This window comes from Eptatretus burgeri, chromosome 14 (assembly GCF_056783735.1).
Source record: "Eptatretus burgeri isolate ZD-2024b chromosome 14, Ebu_testis_v1, whole genome shotgun sequence".
Classification (NCBI taxonomy): Eukaryota; Metazoa; Chordata; class Myxini; order Myxiniformes; family Myxinidae; genus Eptatretus; species Eptatretus burgeri.
This window is the reverse complement of record NC_140974.1, coordinates 55,826,834-55,847,701: the sequence shown is the minus strand read 5'-3', so window position 1 is coordinate 55,847,701 and position 20,868 is coordinate 55,826,834. Positions and strand designations below refer to the sequence as shown.

The 20,868-nt window shown below is 42.2% G+C and overlaps 1 protein-coding gene across 2 annotated transcripts in view; it reads right to left on the bottom strand.

Annotated features, from left to right (window-relative positions):
• Positions 1-20,868, bottom strand: part of LOC147013248 (adhesion G protein-coupled receptor F3-like) — a 156,025-nt gene that overhangs the window by 127,611 nt on the left and 7,546 nt on the right. Inside the window, exon 3 of one of the 2 annotated variants that reach the window (XM_085854927.1) lies at positions 2,375-2,414. The exons of the other annotated variant lie outside the window; for it this stretch is intronic. Within the exon in view, the coding sequence (XP_085711053.1) occupies positions 2,375-2,414 (40 nt within the window). The remainder of the gene's footprint in view (positions 1-2,374; positions 2,415-20,868) is intronic. 2 annotated transcript variants of the gene reach the window in all.

Here is a 20,868-nt window from a genome sequence, read left to right as displayed (position 1 = left end):
CTCTCTTTCTCTCTTTCTCTCTTTCTCTCTTTCTCTCTTTCTCTCTTTCTCTCTTTCTCTCTTTCTCTCTTTCTCTCTTTCTCTCTTTCTCTCTTTCTCTCTTTCTCTCTTTCTCTCTTTCTCTCTTTCTCTCTTTCTCTCTTTCTCTCTTTCTCTCTTTCTCTCTTTCTCTCTTTCTCTCTTTCTCTCTCTCTCTCTCTCTCTCTCTCTCTCTCTCTCTCTCTCTCTCTCTCTCTCTCTCTCTCTCTCTCTCTCTCTCTTTCTCTTTCTCTCTCTCTTTCTCTCTCTCTCTTTCTCTCTCTCTTTCTCTCTTTCTCTCTCTCTTTCTCTCTCTCTTTCTCTCTTTCTCTCTCTCTTTCTCTCTCTCTTTCTCTCTCTCTTTCTCTCTCTTTCTCTCTCTCTCTTTCTCTTTGTCCCATCCTCACTCCACCCTCTCCTAATACAGTGCAGCATCATCCTCCCACACCTCTCCCCCTCCCCCCACCCCACCTCCCTCTCTCCTCGTCCCTTTCCCTCTCTCAGTCTCTTTCTCTCTCTCTGCCAGTCTCTGCACGTATCCAGATAGTGTTTCACTCCAGACGTGTCCAGCGGTATTTATGTCTAGACGGGAGTTAGTCTCTGGACATGTCCAGGCAGTGTTTGTCTCCAGACAGCTTGGCTCTGGACACGTCTGGGTGGTGTTTATCTCCAGATCTGTCCGGGCAGTATTTATGTCTGGACAGGAGTTAGTCTTTGGACATGTCCAGGAAGTGTTTATCTCCAGACATGTCCTGAAGGTGAGGGAGGGGGAGCGAGGAGGGTGGTCGGAGAGAAGAAGGATAGAAAGAGAGAGAGGAGGGGAGAGTGAGGAGGGTGAGTGGAGAGTGAGAAGGGGAGAAATTCCGGAAGATGTGACGCACAGTTTAACGTCCATCTTAAGGACGGCGCACACACAATGATTAATCAACCTGTCTGTGAAACACTGGGATGACAGTCTCTAGCTGGGTTGAGATTCAAACCCAGGCGAGACAGCTTGGAGCAAGTGTGTGTACGTACCTCTCGGCCATCCGGCCAGGGATTTGGGATTTAATGTCGTCACTGAAAACATTTTTCAATACTTGCTTGAACTCGAAGTTTACTTTATTCATTCTAATCCTTTAATTTATTTTGCCTTCCAAACCCCGAGCATTTCCCCACGGAGAACTGGGCCGCGATTGCCACCCCCACCGTCCGTGGGAGCTTTCGCCTGCTTTAAAATTATTATTATTGCACTCAATGAAGTTACACTATTCCTGCATATTCTTTAATCCTTTCTTCACTCGATATAATCCTCGGTACAGTTGAAAAAGTTAAGTTTAATGCTTTGGCAATTTCACATGTTCTTGTGTAAATATGGAGAAGATGGAAGCATACATAGCCTTCCATAAATAAATACGCTTGTGTACACATAGCTATAAAAATCTGTAATTTCTTAACATTTTCATATTTCACTCCAGATTTCGACAATTAGTCCACTGGATCCGATCATTAAATCCAAAATCATATTTCGATTATATACTTTAATTCGTCCGTGAGAGTAGATCGTGTTTCCAAGGCAAGGCATTTTTTGCTGGCAGAATCAAAATGGCGACTAAGGCCTCTGCGAGTCGAAGTTAGGCTGACCAAGAATAAGCTTTTCATGAAGGTAAGCCATTAATTATCTTCAAAATGGGGTATTTAAATTTACCCAAATACCCAGCAAGCTTTCATTCTGGCACTCCCTTGGAGTTCCCTTGACATGCATGCAAAGTTTGGGGCTGCTTGGTTTCATAGTTTTGGAGTTATGGGGGAGACACAAACACTGACTGACTGACTGACTGACTGACTGACTGACATTTATTATATGCTAACAGAGCCTACATGTCGGTTCACTGATGGACCATTTAGTTACTTGATATCCTGCCAACCTGCAATGCCAGTTCCAGCACCACACTTGAGATATAGTGGGGCAACTTAGCATAACAATTGTGCATTTTGTGAGGAAAGCACCAAATTTGGCACACTTGCAGCCTCACATATTATGAACACATTTGGATATTGGGCCATCTCAAAATTTTTGATGGCAGTGGAAAATGGCTGCCACAGCCATCAGAGGCTGAATTTGGGATGGCCCAATATCCAAATCTGTTCATAATATGTTAGGCTACTAGTGTGCCAAATTTGGTGCTTTCCTCACAAAATGCACAATTGTTATGCTATATTTAGCTAAGTTTCCCCACTAATATTGCAATCGTTTTACGAGTGTTGAAGGTGTTTTACGTGGTCATCAATCGATATATTAAAGTTGCCCTCTATTTCATCACTCGATAAAACAAAGAATGCACGTAAATCACTCACTTTGTCTCTTTTATTTTACCTGTTTGTGATAAGCTCTCAGTGGATAAGTTGTCAGCATTCTGCGAAACAAGAACAATCACAATAAAAACTGTGTTGGTTAAGATCAAAAATCAGACGCTTGAAAAAAAAGTCCAAAAAAACCTGTGGAACTTCGGATCTTTAAGACACTGGAAGCAAATTCACAACATAGCCAAGTCAGTATGATGCAATCTGTTGCCTTTTTAATGTATTTCTTTTTCCCAATCTTTATACAAGCATTTGTATTTATCACTCCCACAATGACACTGTTGTTGTTTTTTGTACGCAGAGTTGAGGTTTATGGAGGAGGGAGAACATACAGAACGGAGCAGGACCTAACAGAATGAAAAGAGTTGTAGAAAGAGAGTCTGGATTTTGGGAGGTTCACCAGAGAGGGGTGACTGGCAGACTGTGCGCACACTGCAGAATCATGGAGGTGGGCGACAGACCACAGAAAAGGTGCAAGACCAGAAATGAGGCGTTAGAAGACAGGGAGACCACTGACCTGTCTGCAATGTGAAAGTGATAGGCCCAGAAACTCGGCTTCATCGTGGTGGATCCCAATGATTTTGAGGTTCTTGCTTTCCATGGCATTATGAGGGCAATTTTTGAGGCAGTGCTGCCAGCCCAGAGTGTAAATCAAAACTCCATCAAGCTGTGTATGAACACCTTGCAGGGAGACACAAGCTCAGTTGTGCCCAGGAAGGACTTTGCATGAGAGTGGGTGCCCAGTCGGTGACTGGCTTTGGAGGCCAACTTCACTCAACTTCTTAAAGAGGTTTGTTAAGGGAAGTATACAGGAGGGTTTTCTATATAATTATTTTGGAGAGAGAGAGGAAGAGAGGAAGAGAGGGAGAGAGGGAGAGAGAGGAAGAGAGAGAGAGAGAGAGGAAGAGAGAGAGAGAGAGGAAGAGAGAGAGAGAGAGGAAGAGAGAGAGAGAGAGGAAGAGAGAGAGAGAGAGGAAGAGAGAGAGAGAGAGAGAGAGGAAGAGAGAGAGAGAGAGAGAGAGGAAGAGAGAGAGAGAGAGAGAGAGGAAGAGAGAGAGAGAGAGAGAGAGGAAGAGAGAGGGAAGAGAGAGAGAGAAAGAGAGAAAGAGAGAAAGAGAGAAAGAGAGGAAGAGAGGAGGAGAGGAAGAGAGGAAGAGAGGAAGAGAGGAAGAGAGGAAGAGAGGAAGAGAGGAAGAGAGGAAGAGAGGAAGAGAGGAAGAGAGGAAGAGAGGAAGAGAGGAAGAGAGGAAGAGAGGAAGAGAGGAAGAGAGGAAGAGAGGAAGAGAGGAAGAGAAGAAGAGAGGAAGAGAGGAAGAGAAGAAGAGAGGAAGAGAGGAAGAGAGGAAGAGGGCAAGAGAGGAGGAGAGGAAGAGAGGAAGAGAGGAAAACACGAAGAGAGGAAGAGAGGAAGAGGGAAAGAGAGAGGAAGAGAGGAAGAGGGAAAGAGAGAGGAAGAGAGGAAGAGAGGAAGAGAGGAAGAGAGGAAGAGAGGAAGAGAGGAAGAGAGGAAGAGAGGAAGAGAGGAAGAGAGGAAGAGAGGAAGAGAGGAAGAGAGGAAGAGAGGAAGAGAGGAAGAGAGGAAGAGAGGAAGAGAGGAAGAGAGGAAGAGAGGAAGAGAGGAAGAGAGGAAGAGAGGAAGAGAGGAAGAGAGGAAGAGAGGAAGAGAGGAAGAGAGGAAGAGAGGAAGAGAGGAAGAGAGGAAGAGAGGAAGAGAGGAAGAGAGGAAGAGAGGAAGAGAGGAAGAGAGGAAGAGAGGAAGAGAGGAAGAGAGGAAGAGAGGAAGAGAGGAAGAGAGGAAGAGAGGAAGAGAGGAAGAGAGGAAGAGAGGAAGAGAGGAAGAGAGGAAGAGAGGAAGAGAGGAAGAGAGGAAGAGAGGAAGAGAGGAAGAGAGGAGAGAGAGAGAGAGAGAGAGAGAGAGAGAGAGAGAGAGAGAGAGAGAGAGAGAGAGAGAGAGAGAGAGAGAGAGAGAGAGAGAGAGAGAGAGAGAGAGAGAGAGAGAGATCCGAGAAAGATAGATAGAGATCGAGACATTTTGTCAAGATCTGCACACATGACTGCTGCCTGTCTATCTAAAGAATAAGGAATGTCATGGAGTGGCGTCGTCAGTAAATAGATAAAGATGATTTTCCAGAAGGTCAAAAACATTGTTTCTCAATGTAAATGTGTATCGCATAGCACTACACAGTGATATCTGGGAAGATAATTCATGTTGTATAAAGAAAGTTAAAAAAAAACCTGAGAATATGTGTTACGGTGATGTTGAAACTTGAGTGAGAAATGTCGAAATTTTCAAAAGGTTTCATTTCATTCATTTTAAGTGCAAGTTCAAACTAAAGCATTCATCACTGAGCTTCGCATCGAAGTGGAAGTGATTTTTGCTGATTCTGTATATAATATATATATATATATATATATATATATATATATATATATATATATATATATATATATATATATATATATATATATATATATATATATATATATATATATATATATATATACACACACATCAATGATGGTTAATGAAGGTGATGCAAGTTCAAACTAAAGCATTCGTCACTGAGCTTCGCATCGAAGTGGAAGTGATTTTTGCTGATTCCGTATATAATATTATATATATATATATATATATATATATATATATATATATATATATATATATATATATATATATATATATATACACACATCAATGATGGTTAATGAAGGTGATGCAAGTTGACTTCCAAGCAGATGGAAGAGGACCTCGGGCAAATGATAGAGTGAATAGAGCAGAAAGTTTGTGAAATACAACATGTTGTCTTTTGATTAAATTCGTCAGGAAAGTGACGGCTACTTTTGCTCGTACCGTATTGGTATATGTCTTCATTCTTGTCATTCTACTACTTCATTTGCTTTGTGATTATTGTAGACTGTTTATTATTCTTGAGAATGATGGTATTTTTTGAATTGTGCAAACTTTAACTGAATTTGAACTTTAACATTGTGGACGAACCAAAGACGTGCGCAAAGCCATTGCGTAATGACACATCTCTCATTTAGAACTGCACATTTTGAGGCAAGTCTCTGAGTTTCCAGGTGGGGTTGCCATTCATGCAACACAAAGGTATGTCAAAAATTTGTTCAAAAATGCATTTAATATGTATGCAAATATGGTGCAACACATGACGCCATTGTGTGTTTCCACTTTAGTGAGTGAAGGACGAGGTACGATAAACAAGATGGATGTATGAATTGTATTGTACAGGAGAAAATAAATTATAATGTGAGTAATTGGAGACCAGGGCAATCAGTATAGTTTCTTGCATCCACCCCCATCTTCCCATGATGCTGTGAAAAAACAACAAGAATGCGGTCACACCCAACAACACAAAATATAGATTTTCGCCTCCTCTGTCCACTCAACAACCTCATCCTTGCTTTTGAACAGCTCGACTTACTGTACATTCTCCAATCTGTATCATTAACCTTGTGCCGTGTCTGTCCTATGTTCCCATGTGAATGAATAAGATTACATAGAGCCGTGTCTGTCCTATGTTCCCATGTGAATGATAAAGGTTAGATAGTGCCGTGTCTGTCCTACATTCCCATGTGAATGATAAAGGTTAGATAGTGCCGTGTCTGTCCTACATTCCCATGTGAATGATAAAGGTTAGATAGTGCCGTGTCTGTCCTATGTTCCCATGTGAATGATAAAGGTTAGATAGTGCCGTGTCTGTCCAACATTCCCATGTGAATGATAAAGGTTAGATAGTGCCGTGTCTTTCCAACATTCCCATGTGAATGATAAAGGTGAGATAGTGCCGTGTCTGTCCTATGTTCCCATGTGAATGATAAAAGTTACATAGTGCCGTGTCTGTCCAATGTTCCCATGTGAATGATAAAGGTTAGATAGTGCCGTGTCTGTCCTACATTCCCATGTGAATGAATAAGATTACATAATGCCGTGTCTATCCTACATTCCCATGTGAATGATAAAGGTTAGATAGTGCCGTGTCTGTCCTACATTCCCATGTGAATGAATAAGATTACATAGAGCCGTGTCTGTCCTATGTTCCTATGTGAATGATAAAAGTTAGATAGTGCCGTGTCTGTCCAATGTTCCCATGTGAATGATAAAGGTTAGATAGTGCCGTGTCTGTCCTACATTCCCATGTGAATGATAAAGGTTAGATAGTGCCGTGTCTGTCCTACATTCCCATGTGAATGATAAAGGTTAGATAGTGCTGTGTCTGTCCAATGTTCCCATGTGAATGATAAAGGTTAAATAGTGCCGTGTCTGTCCTACATTCCCATGTGAATGATAAAGGTTAGATAGTGCTGTGTCTGTCCAATGTTCCCATGTGAATGATAAAGGTGAGATAGTGCCGTGTCTGTCCTATGTTCCCATGTGAATGATAAAGGTTAGATAGTGCCATGTCTGTCCAACATTCCCATGCGAATAATAAAGGTTAGATAGTGCCGTGTCTGTCCTATGTTCCCATGTGAATGATAAAAGTTACATAGTGCCGTGTCTGTTCAATGTTCCCATGTGAATGATAAAAGTTAGATAGTGCCGTGTCTGTCCTTCATTCCCATGTGAATGATAAAGGTTAGATAGAGCCGTGTCTGTCTTACATTCCCATGTGAATGATAAAGGTTAGATAGTGCCGTGTCTGTCCTATGTTCCCATGTGAATGAATAAGATTACATAGAGCCGTGTCTGTCCTATGTTCCCATGTGAGTGATAAAAGTTAGATAGTGCCATGTCTGTCCTATATTCCCATGTGAATGAAAAAGGAATGTAGGAATGATTGTTGGGATCCTACAATCGTTATGCAAAAAAAGATATTGACAAAATGTCTCTATCTCTATCTATCTATTTCTGCGTGGTTTCGGCCTAAGTCGCTGGGTACTGACACCTCATTTCACAATGCTTTGTGTTCTATGTTCACGCTTGATGGGATCGAAAGGTCACACGTGGTTGTGCCCTTGTCTGGGTGCCATGGTGGGTCGAGTCAAGTGGCTAATGTGGGTGTGGTCCGGAAACTGTCCGACCAATGGGTGTACATTTCAAAAATCGACACCCAACAATAACAGCAACAACAACAACAGCAATGTGGAGCTCTTGTAGACCTGTGACATGTAAAAAAGAGAAACTAGAACAGCACTCTGTAAAGTGCATACCTCCACCAGGCTGAACAGTTTACATATTTTATTCCACTGATCAGCTGGATCGAGATCCGGGCCTCAACAAAAATCGAATCGCCTTGCTTATGTCACCTAACAAACTCATCCACAAAGTTCTACAACATTTTGAGATATCGTGCTATACCTCTAAGGTTGTACTGTATATCGTTTTAGCCCCATCTCTCAATGGTGAAAAATTACTTAAAAATTAATAACTTATCATATTCAGATCCGGATCTTCACCAAAATTTCATCAATTCATCCTTGTCGTCACACTCCCAACCTGTCCACCTAGCTTCCTCCGAATCCACAACGTCCACAACTTTTTGAGATATCCTTCTCACAAACAGAGAGACAGACGGACAAAGATGGGTGAAAACAGAACATCTGTCCATCTTCGGTGGTGAAGGTAAACTAAATAGACAAGTTATTTCTGAGGAGAGTTGGAGGAGTTGGTCCTGAGGGGAGAGTCGGATGAGTCAGTCCTGAGGGGAGAGTTGGAGCATTCTGTCCTGAGTGGCATCAGTGGGCTCATACCAGTACCGTATATATCGGTATATCAGTATTAAAATAATAATAATAATAATAATAATTTTATTTCGGTTCCAAAAATATGTTATTGTCCATTATGTATTCATATATGAAGCATATGCTATGCTTTAAACTTATTTGGATCAGACTTCACTGCAATGCTTTATAAAATATATTATTAGACTCGTCTTTGAGCGTCAGCATCAGCGTGAGCGTGAAAATGTTAAAGTTTTTGGTGCAAGTTATTTCCTTTCTAATGTTTTTATCAACCACACTATTTTTTTTACTGATTACAATACACAAATACATATATTGCTTTAAAATTATTTGGATCAGACTTCACTGCAATGCTTTATAAAAAATATTATTGGACTAGTCTTTTAAAAACGAAAAACGATAAATGTATAAACAGGCGAGCGATGGGTGGCTTTGACACCACTCTGGTCTTTGTTCTTTCGTTTCCCCTGTTGGGCCGTATCACATCATTCGTTATTCATTGTCCTTTGTTCTTTAGTTTCCATTATTTTATGGATACAATACATTTTTGGTTTAAAATAAAGCTCGTGTGACCCTTTTGCTTCAGTGGTGCATTCCTGCTTTAAATGAAATAATTTGTGGGAGGTTATGAAAGGGAATAGGTCTCCATTCGACCCTTTCAGTTATCCGAGCCAGCAGTTGGCACTCTACTCTTGGGTCATTACAAACCGCCACCCAGAGGTATGCCAACAGGAATGTTGAAGCCCTGGCATTGCCAAATAAATAATCTCTGAATGCCAAAGCAAAGTAATCTCCATGTTGTGTATTATGGCAACACCATTGTTGGGATGTCGCGTGTATAGATCAACTTATTGAAACATTTGTATTCTAACTTACCATTATCTTTTGAACTCAGGCAACTTTACTGTGAAATGTCAAGAATTTTCAACAAACATAAAATACTGGTATTTTCAAACCAGCCTATTGCTGTACACTGCAGGATGAAGGCCTCATTCAACTCATGTTATGGGTTCTTTGGCATACTTGTCATGCTTGCTAAGTGCAGTTTCTTGAGAGTGAGCACCCATAAGAACCCAACCAACTCAGAAAGAAGCAAGTGTTTGCCCACTCATCTAAACAGCCATTAAAGCTGACTGATATCGAGCAGGATAAATGAGAAAAATGTTAAATGTTGCAATCTCATTTCTCCTTGTGCAATACATCATAAGAGGGAGAGTCAAAACGGTTTTTTCCTTTTCAAAAAAGAAAACACTGGCTGGAAGTGACGTCAAAAAGGAGTCAGGTCTGTGCTGAGATTCTCTGGTGCAAGACCATTCCTTTATGGTTTGGGCTTCATGGTAAAAAGCTTTATGACACTTTTAACATGACAATAGAAGAGAAGATGCATGGAATTTGAACCTGGGGTCACAGCATCGTATGGCAAGTGCTTAGATGGGAATGCAAGGCTCAGCTGAAAAGCAAATCTGAATTTGAATCTCCGACTTCCTTGTGGAGTCTGCTGGGGAAAAATTTTCACCCATCTTTCACGAATCAGCTGACCAAGCCCGACGTTCGATTGGAGTTGAGGAGTTTACCACAAAAAAACCAAAAATGTAGCATACGGGACTTTCAAAATGACATATGAATACGAACAAGGTCTTTCGAGCATGCACTGTGTGTGCATTTTCAGCGATTCACTTCCAGTAGAGAGGGCTCTTTTAACCTGCCAAGTCAAATCGTCTTTTAAAACATAATTTTCAGGAATTAATGGCGATTTCAAAATGTTGAATCATAATGGTTGTGTTCCTGAATGAAAATTAGATGCACAAAAATTAGAGGAAATACCTGAAGTATCTGTGGATGCGAGGTGTCGAGTTCCTACAATATCCTGTTAAAACAAGCGAGTGGCGGTAGTCTCTTGCTCTCTCTGCCTCTCTCTCTTTCTCTCTCTCAAGCAAGCGCGCGCACGCGCACACACGCACGCACACACACACACACACACACACACACACACACACACACACACACACACACACACACACACACACACACACACACACACACAGTGTGTGGCAAGATGGTGGCGAGGGGGAGGCAACGTGCTTTGCGGCCTCCCTCTCGTCTGGGATGGAAATGACCGAGGGCCACATCAAACGACATCTGTTTTGAAGGTAGTGAAGACTGAGCCGAAAATGGCAGCTTTGGTGGGAAAATATGCGCACAAGGTGCCCAGTATCACACTGTTCTACATGCGTTTGTGACACAGCCTGGCCCTACAACATGGCGGGACTTGTTGATCCTGTGCTGCCGAGAAAGCATGTCCGAGCTTTGGCGAACTCCCTCTTTCAAAGTTCCTCCTATTGAGGACGATAAAAGGCCGAGTGTTGTGGGATCGAGGACCATTCAGAATGCAACAACTTTGATGGGAGTGAGAACCGAGCCGAGGACAGCAGCATTGGTGGTGCCCAGAGTGAAGCTGCTCAAAATGCATTTGGGATGTGACCTGGCTTTGTAGGTTGTTGGGTATTGCCAACCCCATCATAATGCTGAGATGAAAACCTGAGCTTTGGTGACTCCCTTTTTTCCAAGTTCTGCCCACATGGGACAGAGTTCCGTGGGATCCAGGACCATGCCAAATACAATGACTTTGATGGCAGCAAGAACCAAGGTGGGGGCGGCAGCTTTGGTGTGGCAGAGGTTTGCTCGGGGGTACAGGAGTTGTGCTGATCGACATGTGCTTGGGACGCAGTCTGGCACCCTGGCATTGCCTTGCAGCTTGTTGGATTTTTCTGACTCTACCCTGTTAAGAAGGAAGAGACCGAGACTGGACATACACGGGCATATTCTGGAGGTCATATGTGAGGTCGTGTGGATCTGAATTGTTGCCACTTCGGGGAAGGAGGGGAAAACAAACTACGGAAAAGGAGATTGCTTGGTCCATGAATCGTGGTTCTTTGCTTTGGTTAAGCTGGATGCTTCAGTACTGGGGAGGGCTCCATTGAACATCGAATGGATTTATGTATTTATTCGTTTGCAGCCGATTGCTGCTTGGCTGCATTGTTTTCTCAGGGCATGGCTGTACCACTGATTAAATGTCCCCTGTTACTCATTTTTCCGACCTCAGAAGGATGAGAGGCTGAATCAACCCACCTGGTGTTGATTCAATGGTGACCAGAGGCTTGAACTCAGGACCCTAAGATCTTAAGCCAGCCACCTTAACCATTAAAGCCAACACCAGGCTTCATAGCATGGATAAGGAGACTGCTTGGTCCATGAGTCATGGTTCCTTGCTGTGGTGAAGATGGATGCTTCAGGACCGGGGAAGGCTCCGTGAAATGGAGCATGGATAAGAAGACTGCTTGGTCCATAAGTTATGGTTCCTTGCTGTGGTGAAGATGGATGCTTCAGGAGCTGGGAAGGATCTGTTCAATCTTAGGGACTCTCGAGTGGAGTTGACGACCAGTGGTGACAATGCGTACACATGCACACACACACATGAATCGTGATTATACACATACTATCCATGATTTATCCATATTTATATGTGATTATATGTGACATCTTATAAACACGCGCACACACGCGCGCGCACACACACACACACACACACACACACACACACACACACACACACACACACACACACACACACACACACACACACACACACACACACACACACACACACACACACACACACACACACATCCTCTTAGCAATAGATGTAAAAATCGAGTATAATTTATTTTGTGGCTACAGAACTAAACAACAAATATATTTATAACAGCTCGCTCAGCTACCAATCCCATCCCCAACTACGTGCATTCACAAGCCCTTGCTCTGACTTTCCCATCGCTGTTAAGAAGCACCCAAACCAGATACAGTGCCTCTCAGGGGAGTCTGCCTGGTCTGTCTCCCATACAAATAAAGCTGACACGAGTGTTGTACATTTTCAAGTCGTGAAGATGTCCTTTATCGAAAATTTGGTAGTCATAACTTTGTTGGTAATGATGCACGGCATCATCTTTTCAATTGCAGACGTCCATTAAACAAGTCATCCAACCTGCCATGTTCACAAGAGGCACTCCCGCAAGGTCCAAAGTCCATTTGCTGGTAACGATCATCAAACGTTTGTGTAGCCTGCGTCCATCCACAGTTCTTTGGGCCTTTCACTGCAGACTCCCGACCACATTGTCAGGAGTCTGCAGTACGGCAGTTGTAAGATCTCAGCTCTGTCGATAAGCTGAGTAAGTTTTCCAACTCTTTTGTTGTGCAGTGGCACACCTCTTTCTCTCAGGTACCTTTCCAAGTGTTATCGACTTCTTTTAGATGCTTTGTGAGCCGTTTAATGTAACAATCCTTATCTCGCACACACGATACACATCAAGACAACCGATGACTGCTATTTCTCAGGGTTTCTGTGTATTGGCACCAATTACTCTGGGGTCAATTTAAAAGTCCCATATTGATCATGTTATTGTTGAAGGAATGTTACAACGTTCATTACAATTGACCTTTTGGAATGAGGGACATGCAAAACACCTGATTGCAAGTTTCCACATAACATAATTATTCTGTAATAGAAGCACCCGCTCCCTACAGGAGCCATCAACGGGGTCATGTTATTATATTTATGCCTATTTTACTTCAAGGGGTCCCAGAATTACACACCCAAAAAATGGTTGCGATCGGTTCAGCCGTTTTGGCGGTACCTGGGAACAGACAGACAGACAGACAGACGGTGAATTATAGTAAGATGCGTTGCGCAATGTGCGGTTAAGCAATTGGTTGTCTGTCTGTCTATCAGTCTATTTCTATGATAGAGGGACGACTTAATTTCATTTGAATATTATATTTTGAACAGTGCGCAACACAAATCAGAACACGAACCTGCAGTTTAGCAGTATTTGGCAAATTGTTTGGAGTCTCGCCTCGAGCGTACATGCACACGAAAAATAAAGCAATTGCCTCAGTCTGTCTGGCAGTCTGGCACTCAAACAAAGTTGAAAATCATTTGAAACATGAAACGTACTTTTTTGGGCACATCGTAAAGGATACAGACAACAGGCACGAATAACTAATATAACATGTTAAATAAGATGGTGTAAAAGATGCTGCATCAACATCTGCAAACCCCTGAATATATATATACACACACACATCAATGATGGTTAATGAAGGTGATGCAAGTTCAAACTAAAGCATTCGTCACTGAGCTTCTCTAAATCTTTTTGGTTTGCCACAACTGTTTGGTTTGTATGATTACAATAAATTGAACACCTGGGGCAGATCAGTGTCAATGTGAGTGAAGAGTTGAGTTATGCATGTAGTGTTTTGTTTGAAGTTTTGTTTGGAGATTTAACTGAAGAGTCTGTGTCTGATGAGACAAAGTGTTGCTGTATCTATACTAATAAAAGGCAATGCGTGTGTGTCAGTGTGTGTGTGTGTCTCCTCAATAACTCCAAAACTATAAAACCTTGTAGCCTGAAACTTTATATGCACACAAAGAAAACTTCAAGGAAGTGCAAGAGTGAAAATTGGGTCTTTGGGTTAATTAAAACACCCCTTTTGAAGATAATTTAGGGGGTGCTCATCACAAAAAACCCAAAATAAGCCTTACCAAGATGGCGGCACACCATCTCAGTCAGCCCTCTGTGGTTGCTGGAGCCTTTAGCCGCCATTTTGTTTGGCCAATTCAACCATGCCTCGATTTGGAAACACGATCTACTCTTGTCGTGACTTACTAATTCTCTCAATAATTCATTAATTTTTCAAACACGTGAACAAATAAAGCAAACACGTGAACTTGGTCAATCAGTCGCGTATTTCCGGAGAGCCAGTCAACGCACAGGATGTTAAACAGGCCGAGGGCTTACGGGAGTTTTTCGGTGGCGACATGTTGGAAGCTTGCACGCCGTCATGGACAAGCCTTTCTCATCCCTATTCATGAGTCACTGAACACGTCATTATTTTAATCGTGACTTTTGCTTTGATTTTATCAAGACTATCGAGCGAAGTGGATTTCGTTTGTTTGGTTAAACAACCACCACTGCAATGAACGAGTTTTCCTCTTCTGCTTAACATTTTCGACGCCATTCTAAAGCCATATCAGCTCAGCACCATTACAGCTTTCTTCTCCAACCACTGGAGAGATGACGATGGAGTAATCATCAGCTGGACTTCATTTACAACATGTCATTGTATTGTTCACGTGGAGTGAGATTTCTATTGTTCTGGTTTAAGCATCACCATCTTAACCAGCATACGAAAAGGGAAGAAACGTCACACTCTCACGGACTAATTAAAGTATATAATCGAAATATTATGTCGGATTTGAGAATCGCATCTGGTGAACAAAATAAGTGTCGTAATCTGGAGTGAAATTCGAAAATTTAAACAAATTAGCGATTTTTAGATCCTTGTGGAGGATCTCTAAGTCTTACTAACGTTGTTCTTCTTGTGGACTTTTTTGTTTCACAGCCTCAAGTTTTCATCGAAACTTCCTGAAACTTGGCGTATATATGTAAAAATTCCCTGTGCAGACAGTAACCATCTCTGATTTTTAAAATTTCACCTAGAAAAAAATTTATGACATCAAAATATCTCCGATTTTGAAAATTCCTCCAAGAAAAAAAGTTATGACGTCAAAATATCTCCGCTAATGGAAATCGCCTAAAAATTATCTCCAAAACTAGGCAAGCTTTTTAAATTCTGTTTGCGGGAATTGAACAGGGCATTAGCAGAGATGAATTACTGCACATATAATACATCACTATGACGTCATATCAATTTTTATGACGTCATTCCTATTTTTTGACATTTTTTGTTTCACAACCCAGAGTTTTCATCGGATCTTCGTGAAACTTGCCATGTATATGCAGAAAGCCCACGCACAGGCAGGACCCATCTCCGATTTTGAAAATTCTTCCTAGAAAAAAAGTTGACGTCATAATATCGCCGCTAATGGAAATCGCCTATTCCATTATCTCCGAAACTAGGCAAGCTGTTTGAATTTTGTTTGTGGGAATCAAGCCGGGCATGAGCACAGATAATTATTTATTGCAAACCTGATACATCACAATGACGTCATATTCGTTTTTATGACGTCACCATTAAGAGGACGAGGATGTTAACTCATTTGAGCTTGTTATTACTTTGTGTATTTATTGAAGCAAAGCATTAAACTTAACTTTTTCTACTGTTTGGATGATTATATTGAGTGAAGAAAAATTATGGAATGTGCAGAAAGTGTAAATTCATTGAGTGAAACGCCGTGCTTCGTAACCTGCTATTGCAATCCATGACTGTGTAGTCCACGGGGGGGGGGGGGGGTGGGGGTGGTCCTTTTTTCGGCAATTACATATGTAGTCTGGGGTCTTATGGTGTTTCCTGGGAAACCGCCCTGGGGTCTGAAGCCGCCATGTTTTTTTTGGGCTAGATGTAAGGTCCAGGTTTGAAAGTATCAGCAGTTCCGACTCCTCCCCAAGGTATTGATTTGTCCAATTCGGACATTGCACGGCCGTTTCCGGGTGCATAGTTATATCGAGGGTAACTGGTAATCGCTTGTCAAGTCAGGCATTCCTTTGGAGTGCTTGAGTGCTTGAGCCACTTACCGAGCTGCACAGTGCAGTTTGGGTCCTGATCGGGATGTATCGTGGACAGTTTTGTCCTCGCGCCTGTTTCTAAAGTAGCTGTTTAAAAAGAATGTTTGTGATCATATCCTTGAAACTTCTATATAAATGTAACGTTTTTTTTCGGTGAAAGCTACTCTAGGTTTCTGGGTTGTATACAGTACGTACTGCAGTCAGTAATCGCACTGACTCCAACCTGCCGAAGGTGAGAAGAGAAAACGTTTTTTTTGTTGCAATTTTTTTTTACATTTTAAGACACAAAACAGAGGGTACAGTTGGGATGGATACAACGAGGGTGGAGGGAAAAGTGGAGAAAATAAAAGCTGATGGTAATAAGGAGAAAACACATTCAAACACGATCATGCACATAGACGGGAAGATGGGTCGGCCTCAGGGAAACCCAATATGACAAGACCGACGAAAACTCACCACATAGCACAAATTTTGAAACAAAAGCGAACGAGGAATACACAATAAACATGGAGATAACAAAATAAAAAGTCAAAACGTGACAAACAACGACCGGTAACTTATCTTTGAGAAAGTCGGCAGAGACCCCTGGAGAGAACCAACCGTCGCTTTCAAGAATGAAAGTGATTTTTTTTTGTTAGGTGCACTATTGCGACCGACTTTAAATAACTGGGCTATTTGCCATCAAGTGAGTCAGTTTACCAAGGAGAATGTGATTTATTTACAACACAAATACAGAAAATGAATGTTTTGCTGTAATTCTGTCTTCACTAGAGTTCTTTACATCACTCCCTTTGCACCAACTTTTGAGAAATAATCTGATTTAAAAAAGCAACAAAATTAATGACTCTTAACCTTTCGTACATTGTGCATTCATTTGGCGAGTTTCTTTTTGGTAAGTTTCTTTTGATGAGCCATCAGTTGCGTCATCAGTCTGTTTCCAAAAATTACAATTACAACGTTCCAGGTGCGTCATCGCAAGTTCCAAAAAATTGATCAGCATTTGCCATGACAATAACTAAGGTCGAAGAATACACGTGACAAAGAGTTGGCATTCACCTGGAAAACCTGTTTTCCCATGGACAAATGTGATGTCACTTTATCATGTGCAACAGGATTTCATGGCATCAGTTATTATGGTAGTCCAGAATATCACATTTTTATTCTTCTTCCTCTCTTCCTTTTATTATAAAGGTGAGGTGCAATGGCACCAAGCTTCTGCCCTGCCTTTACCACAATACTCCTCCACTTCCCTCAGTCCTCAACAAACTCCCTCCACTCTCCAACCACCCCCTGATTCATATCCCTTCTCAAACAATCTTCCCATCTCAGCTGCGGCCTACCTCTTTCTCTCCTACCTCGTTCCCTCAACCTATCCACTTTCTTTGCCATTCTCTCTTCCTGCACTTACACCAAGTGTCCAGACCACTTCAGCCGGCTTTTGGCAATCTCCGCCCGTCAAGCACATATACCATATACATATACATATACATATATACGTTAAAGGCTCCAGTCTCCAACTGTATCGTCCTCATCGAGGCCAGGCCTTAAGTGATACAAAAAAGGACTGAAGAAATTAGAGAAGGGAAGAGAATGAAAACGAATCCAAGAGTTTTTGAGGAACTCAAAAACCTGACTTTTGAATAGATGCAGATTATAACTTCAGAAAGACATGAGAAGGTAAGGGATTCCAGAGCTTAGAGGTGAAGGGAAACAAACAAACATCATTACGGCCCACCCTTGAATTGTCAATTGTGATGTCGTGCCTTGCCAAGTATTGTGTGGTATAGCTAATGGTGGAGGTATACAAGCAGCCAGTTCTTGAGAAAAGAAACTGAAGTAATCTATATTATAAAAGGAGCCATGTCTGTCTGTCTGTTTGTCGTGTTGTAACTTGAGAAGGGATTAACGGATTTCAATCAAACCAACGACGATGGTGGATTCATGGAACTCCCAGGAAGGTTTGTGATGTAAAATAAATAAATAAATAAATAAACGAAAGACGGTTTGTGTATAGCTACATGGGCACACCTGGTAAAACTGCAAACACCAACTTGCGATGCGAGTTATCTGTGCATGGAGAGTAGAATCTCTCTGGAATCCTTTTTTGTTCTTGTCCCATGGATTAGCCATCGCAGCAAAGATTGTTATTCTCATCAGCAAAGCGACAGGTCCTATATGCTAGTATTTATAGAAAAGGGAAAGGGAGCCAAAATTACGGCATAATTCAAGGAAGTTGGATTTTGAGGTCAGATTGGGAGAGTTGAGAAGTCGGATTGCTTAGGACTCGACTCTGTCAACTAAATATGTATAGCGAGAACATCTCTCCATGACCACAACATTCTCACCACAAACAGGTACAGACAAGATAGCAGCCTCCACGATGTCAATGAAAGCCTGGATCTTAGTTTTGATCCAGCAAATCTGTAATCGCAGTGGTTCTGACTCCTCATTCAGCAGCTCGAGGACCCCAAAAGGGATACCCAGTGTCTCTAGCAAAGATGACTGCATCATCTGCGAAATCAAAGTCAGAAATCTTGACATTCCCAAATTATCCACCGCAGCTTGATCTCTCCGACATCCTCCCCAGAATGCAGTCCATACAAGTGCTGAAAAGTGTGGAGGTCAGTACACACCCCAAATGAACTCCAGTCACAACTGGAAATAAGTCGGAGATGGTATCACCACATCTCACAGCACTCTCAGTATCAGAGTATAGTTCAGACATCAGATTGATCAACTTTGATGGCACCCCACAAAGACAAACAATCCTCCAGAGGGTGTCCTGATTCACTGAATCAAAGGCTTTGCAGAGATCAACATCAGCTGCAAGCAGCCCCCACCGAAACTATCGTCTGTGTTTAATGAGGACACAAAGTGCAAGGATACGGTCAATCGTTGACCTCTTTGGTCTAAAGCCTGACTGTTCTGGATGCTGGTGCTCAAGCAGATGGTGGCGAACCCTATCAAGAATTATCCGAGCAAAGACCTTGCCTGGCGCTGAGAGCAGCTTCACCCTTCGGTAGTTGTTGCAGTTCTGGGGATCACCTTTCCCTTTCCAGAGAGGGATGTCGATGCACTTTCTCCGAAATTAGCATAATGTGTTTGAGGGTGATAAAAACAGTAATGAAATGTAATATTAAACTTGATATTAAAATATATGTATTAAATCTGAAATGGAAACGTACTCAAATATAGTATGATTCTATGTGCTTGAACATGTATCCATTATTTAATTTAAATTCACGTAATCATATCTTTCCTCTCTCTATTGAAAGATGTCGACCTGTCCAGTAAAGATATGATAAGCAGGCCGACCTTTCAAATAAGCTTGAATTCAGTATTAGAGGATTGCCTATCATTTAAAAGCTATCTTGCTTTCTAAGGGATTTTTTTATGAAAGGCATCAACAAGTTGGACAGGGAATATGATTTCAGTATAACTGGAATGTGGGTCTAAATATATGTCCAGATGTATTCACTAAGCTCTAATTGCTTCATGATAGCATATTTCCCCAGTCTGTTAGAAGCAGACTGACTTTTAACCTACATACTACAGAAATCTATCAAAATACCAAAAAGGGTTGCAAGTTGACGTCATTCTATCATTTTGTGCGTCATTCTGTGCCAGGAGAGAATCTACACATCTGGGTTTGAAATATATGCTACAATCACTCAACCAAATCAAGCTGGCGGCTGCAAGAAGGCTGATGAGCTCCACCTGAGAATATCAAGACCTGACAAACCGTGGTGCCAGCATTTGGAAACAAAAAACTACGATGTCTCACTGTATTCTAGATAAAGGACTTAACTTTATCATGTATTTCAGAGATCTGGAGCAAGTCTGTGTGCAGATCCTCCATATGTGCATATATATTTGTTTGTTTGTATTTGTTTATGTTGTTTGTCAAATAAATGACTCAAATATACATGATGACTAAATAATTTATTCTACAGGGACAACAAGGTCCCTTTTCCAGTCAGTTGCAAAGATGCCTGTGTTCCAGGTAGAGCACAGAACTGCATGCAATGACACGAGTATAGCATTTCCACCAGCCTTGAGAAGTTCAGCATGGATGCCACAGATCCCAGCAGCTAAACCCCTTTTCAACCGGTTCACTGCAGTATGTTTCCAGAAACAAAGGTGGATCACAGTTGTTTGGAAAGTCAGCAATCAGGATAGTAATACACCTGATATCCAACTCAACAGCTGGTGGATCACAGTTGATTGGAGGGTCAGCAATTGGGATAGTAACACCCTTGAGATCCAACTTGACAGCCGGTGGATGAGCCTGGTACAGCCGCTTATAGTAAGCGGCCCAGCGGGCCTTCACTTCGGACTCCTCTGTCAGGAGCCCACCACCCTCCGCTCTAACTGCAGTACACCGAGGGACGGGCTTGGAGGAACGCAATGTGTGAAATCCCCTGTAAGGAGGACGAGAATCACCTGTCCACAGGTGATGCTCTACCCCCCTCACAAATTCCTCGCACATAGGCCTCCTTGTCCACCCTTAGTGCACATACAGTTTTACTTCTCAGCTCCCTGACAAGTTCAGCTCTGCCATTCAGCCTGGCCCTGCAACTCTGGTCAATGGTATCCAGTGTCCCTTGAGAGACAAAATTCTTCTTCGCCCTACAGTGAGTTCCAAGACATCCACCGGCAAATTCAAGGATGGTGGTCTTGAAGGCGCTCCACAACTCTTCAGGATTCCCCAAAGCACACAGACCCCCCAAATCCCCACTCATCCTGTTCACAAGCTCCTCAGCTACCCTGTCATCCTTGAGCTTGCCAACATCCAGCTTTGGCTGGGATGGCACCATTCTCCTGGATTTAATCTGCATCTCCAGAGTTGCTACAACAAGCCTGTGGTTGGTGTTGAGAAACTGAGCACTCCGGTAGACCCTACAGTTCTAAATCATCCTCCAGTGACCATCAGCGTGCACGTCATCAATCTCCTTTGCCACAGCGCCAGCGTTGGAATACCCAATCCAGCGATGAGCCTGTGGGCACTGAAACCATGAACCAGCCACCCTAAGTACATGACTTCTTGAAAAGTCAAGGAACTTCGTGCTATTCTGCTTCACAGTTCCAGACCCATGGGGACCAATACATGTCTCATAACCATCGCTATCAGTTCCAGTCGATGCACTGAAATCCCCCAAGACAGAATGCATCCTTCACGGTGAGATCATTCACCTCAGTCAGAGCATATTCAGAGACCAGGGAA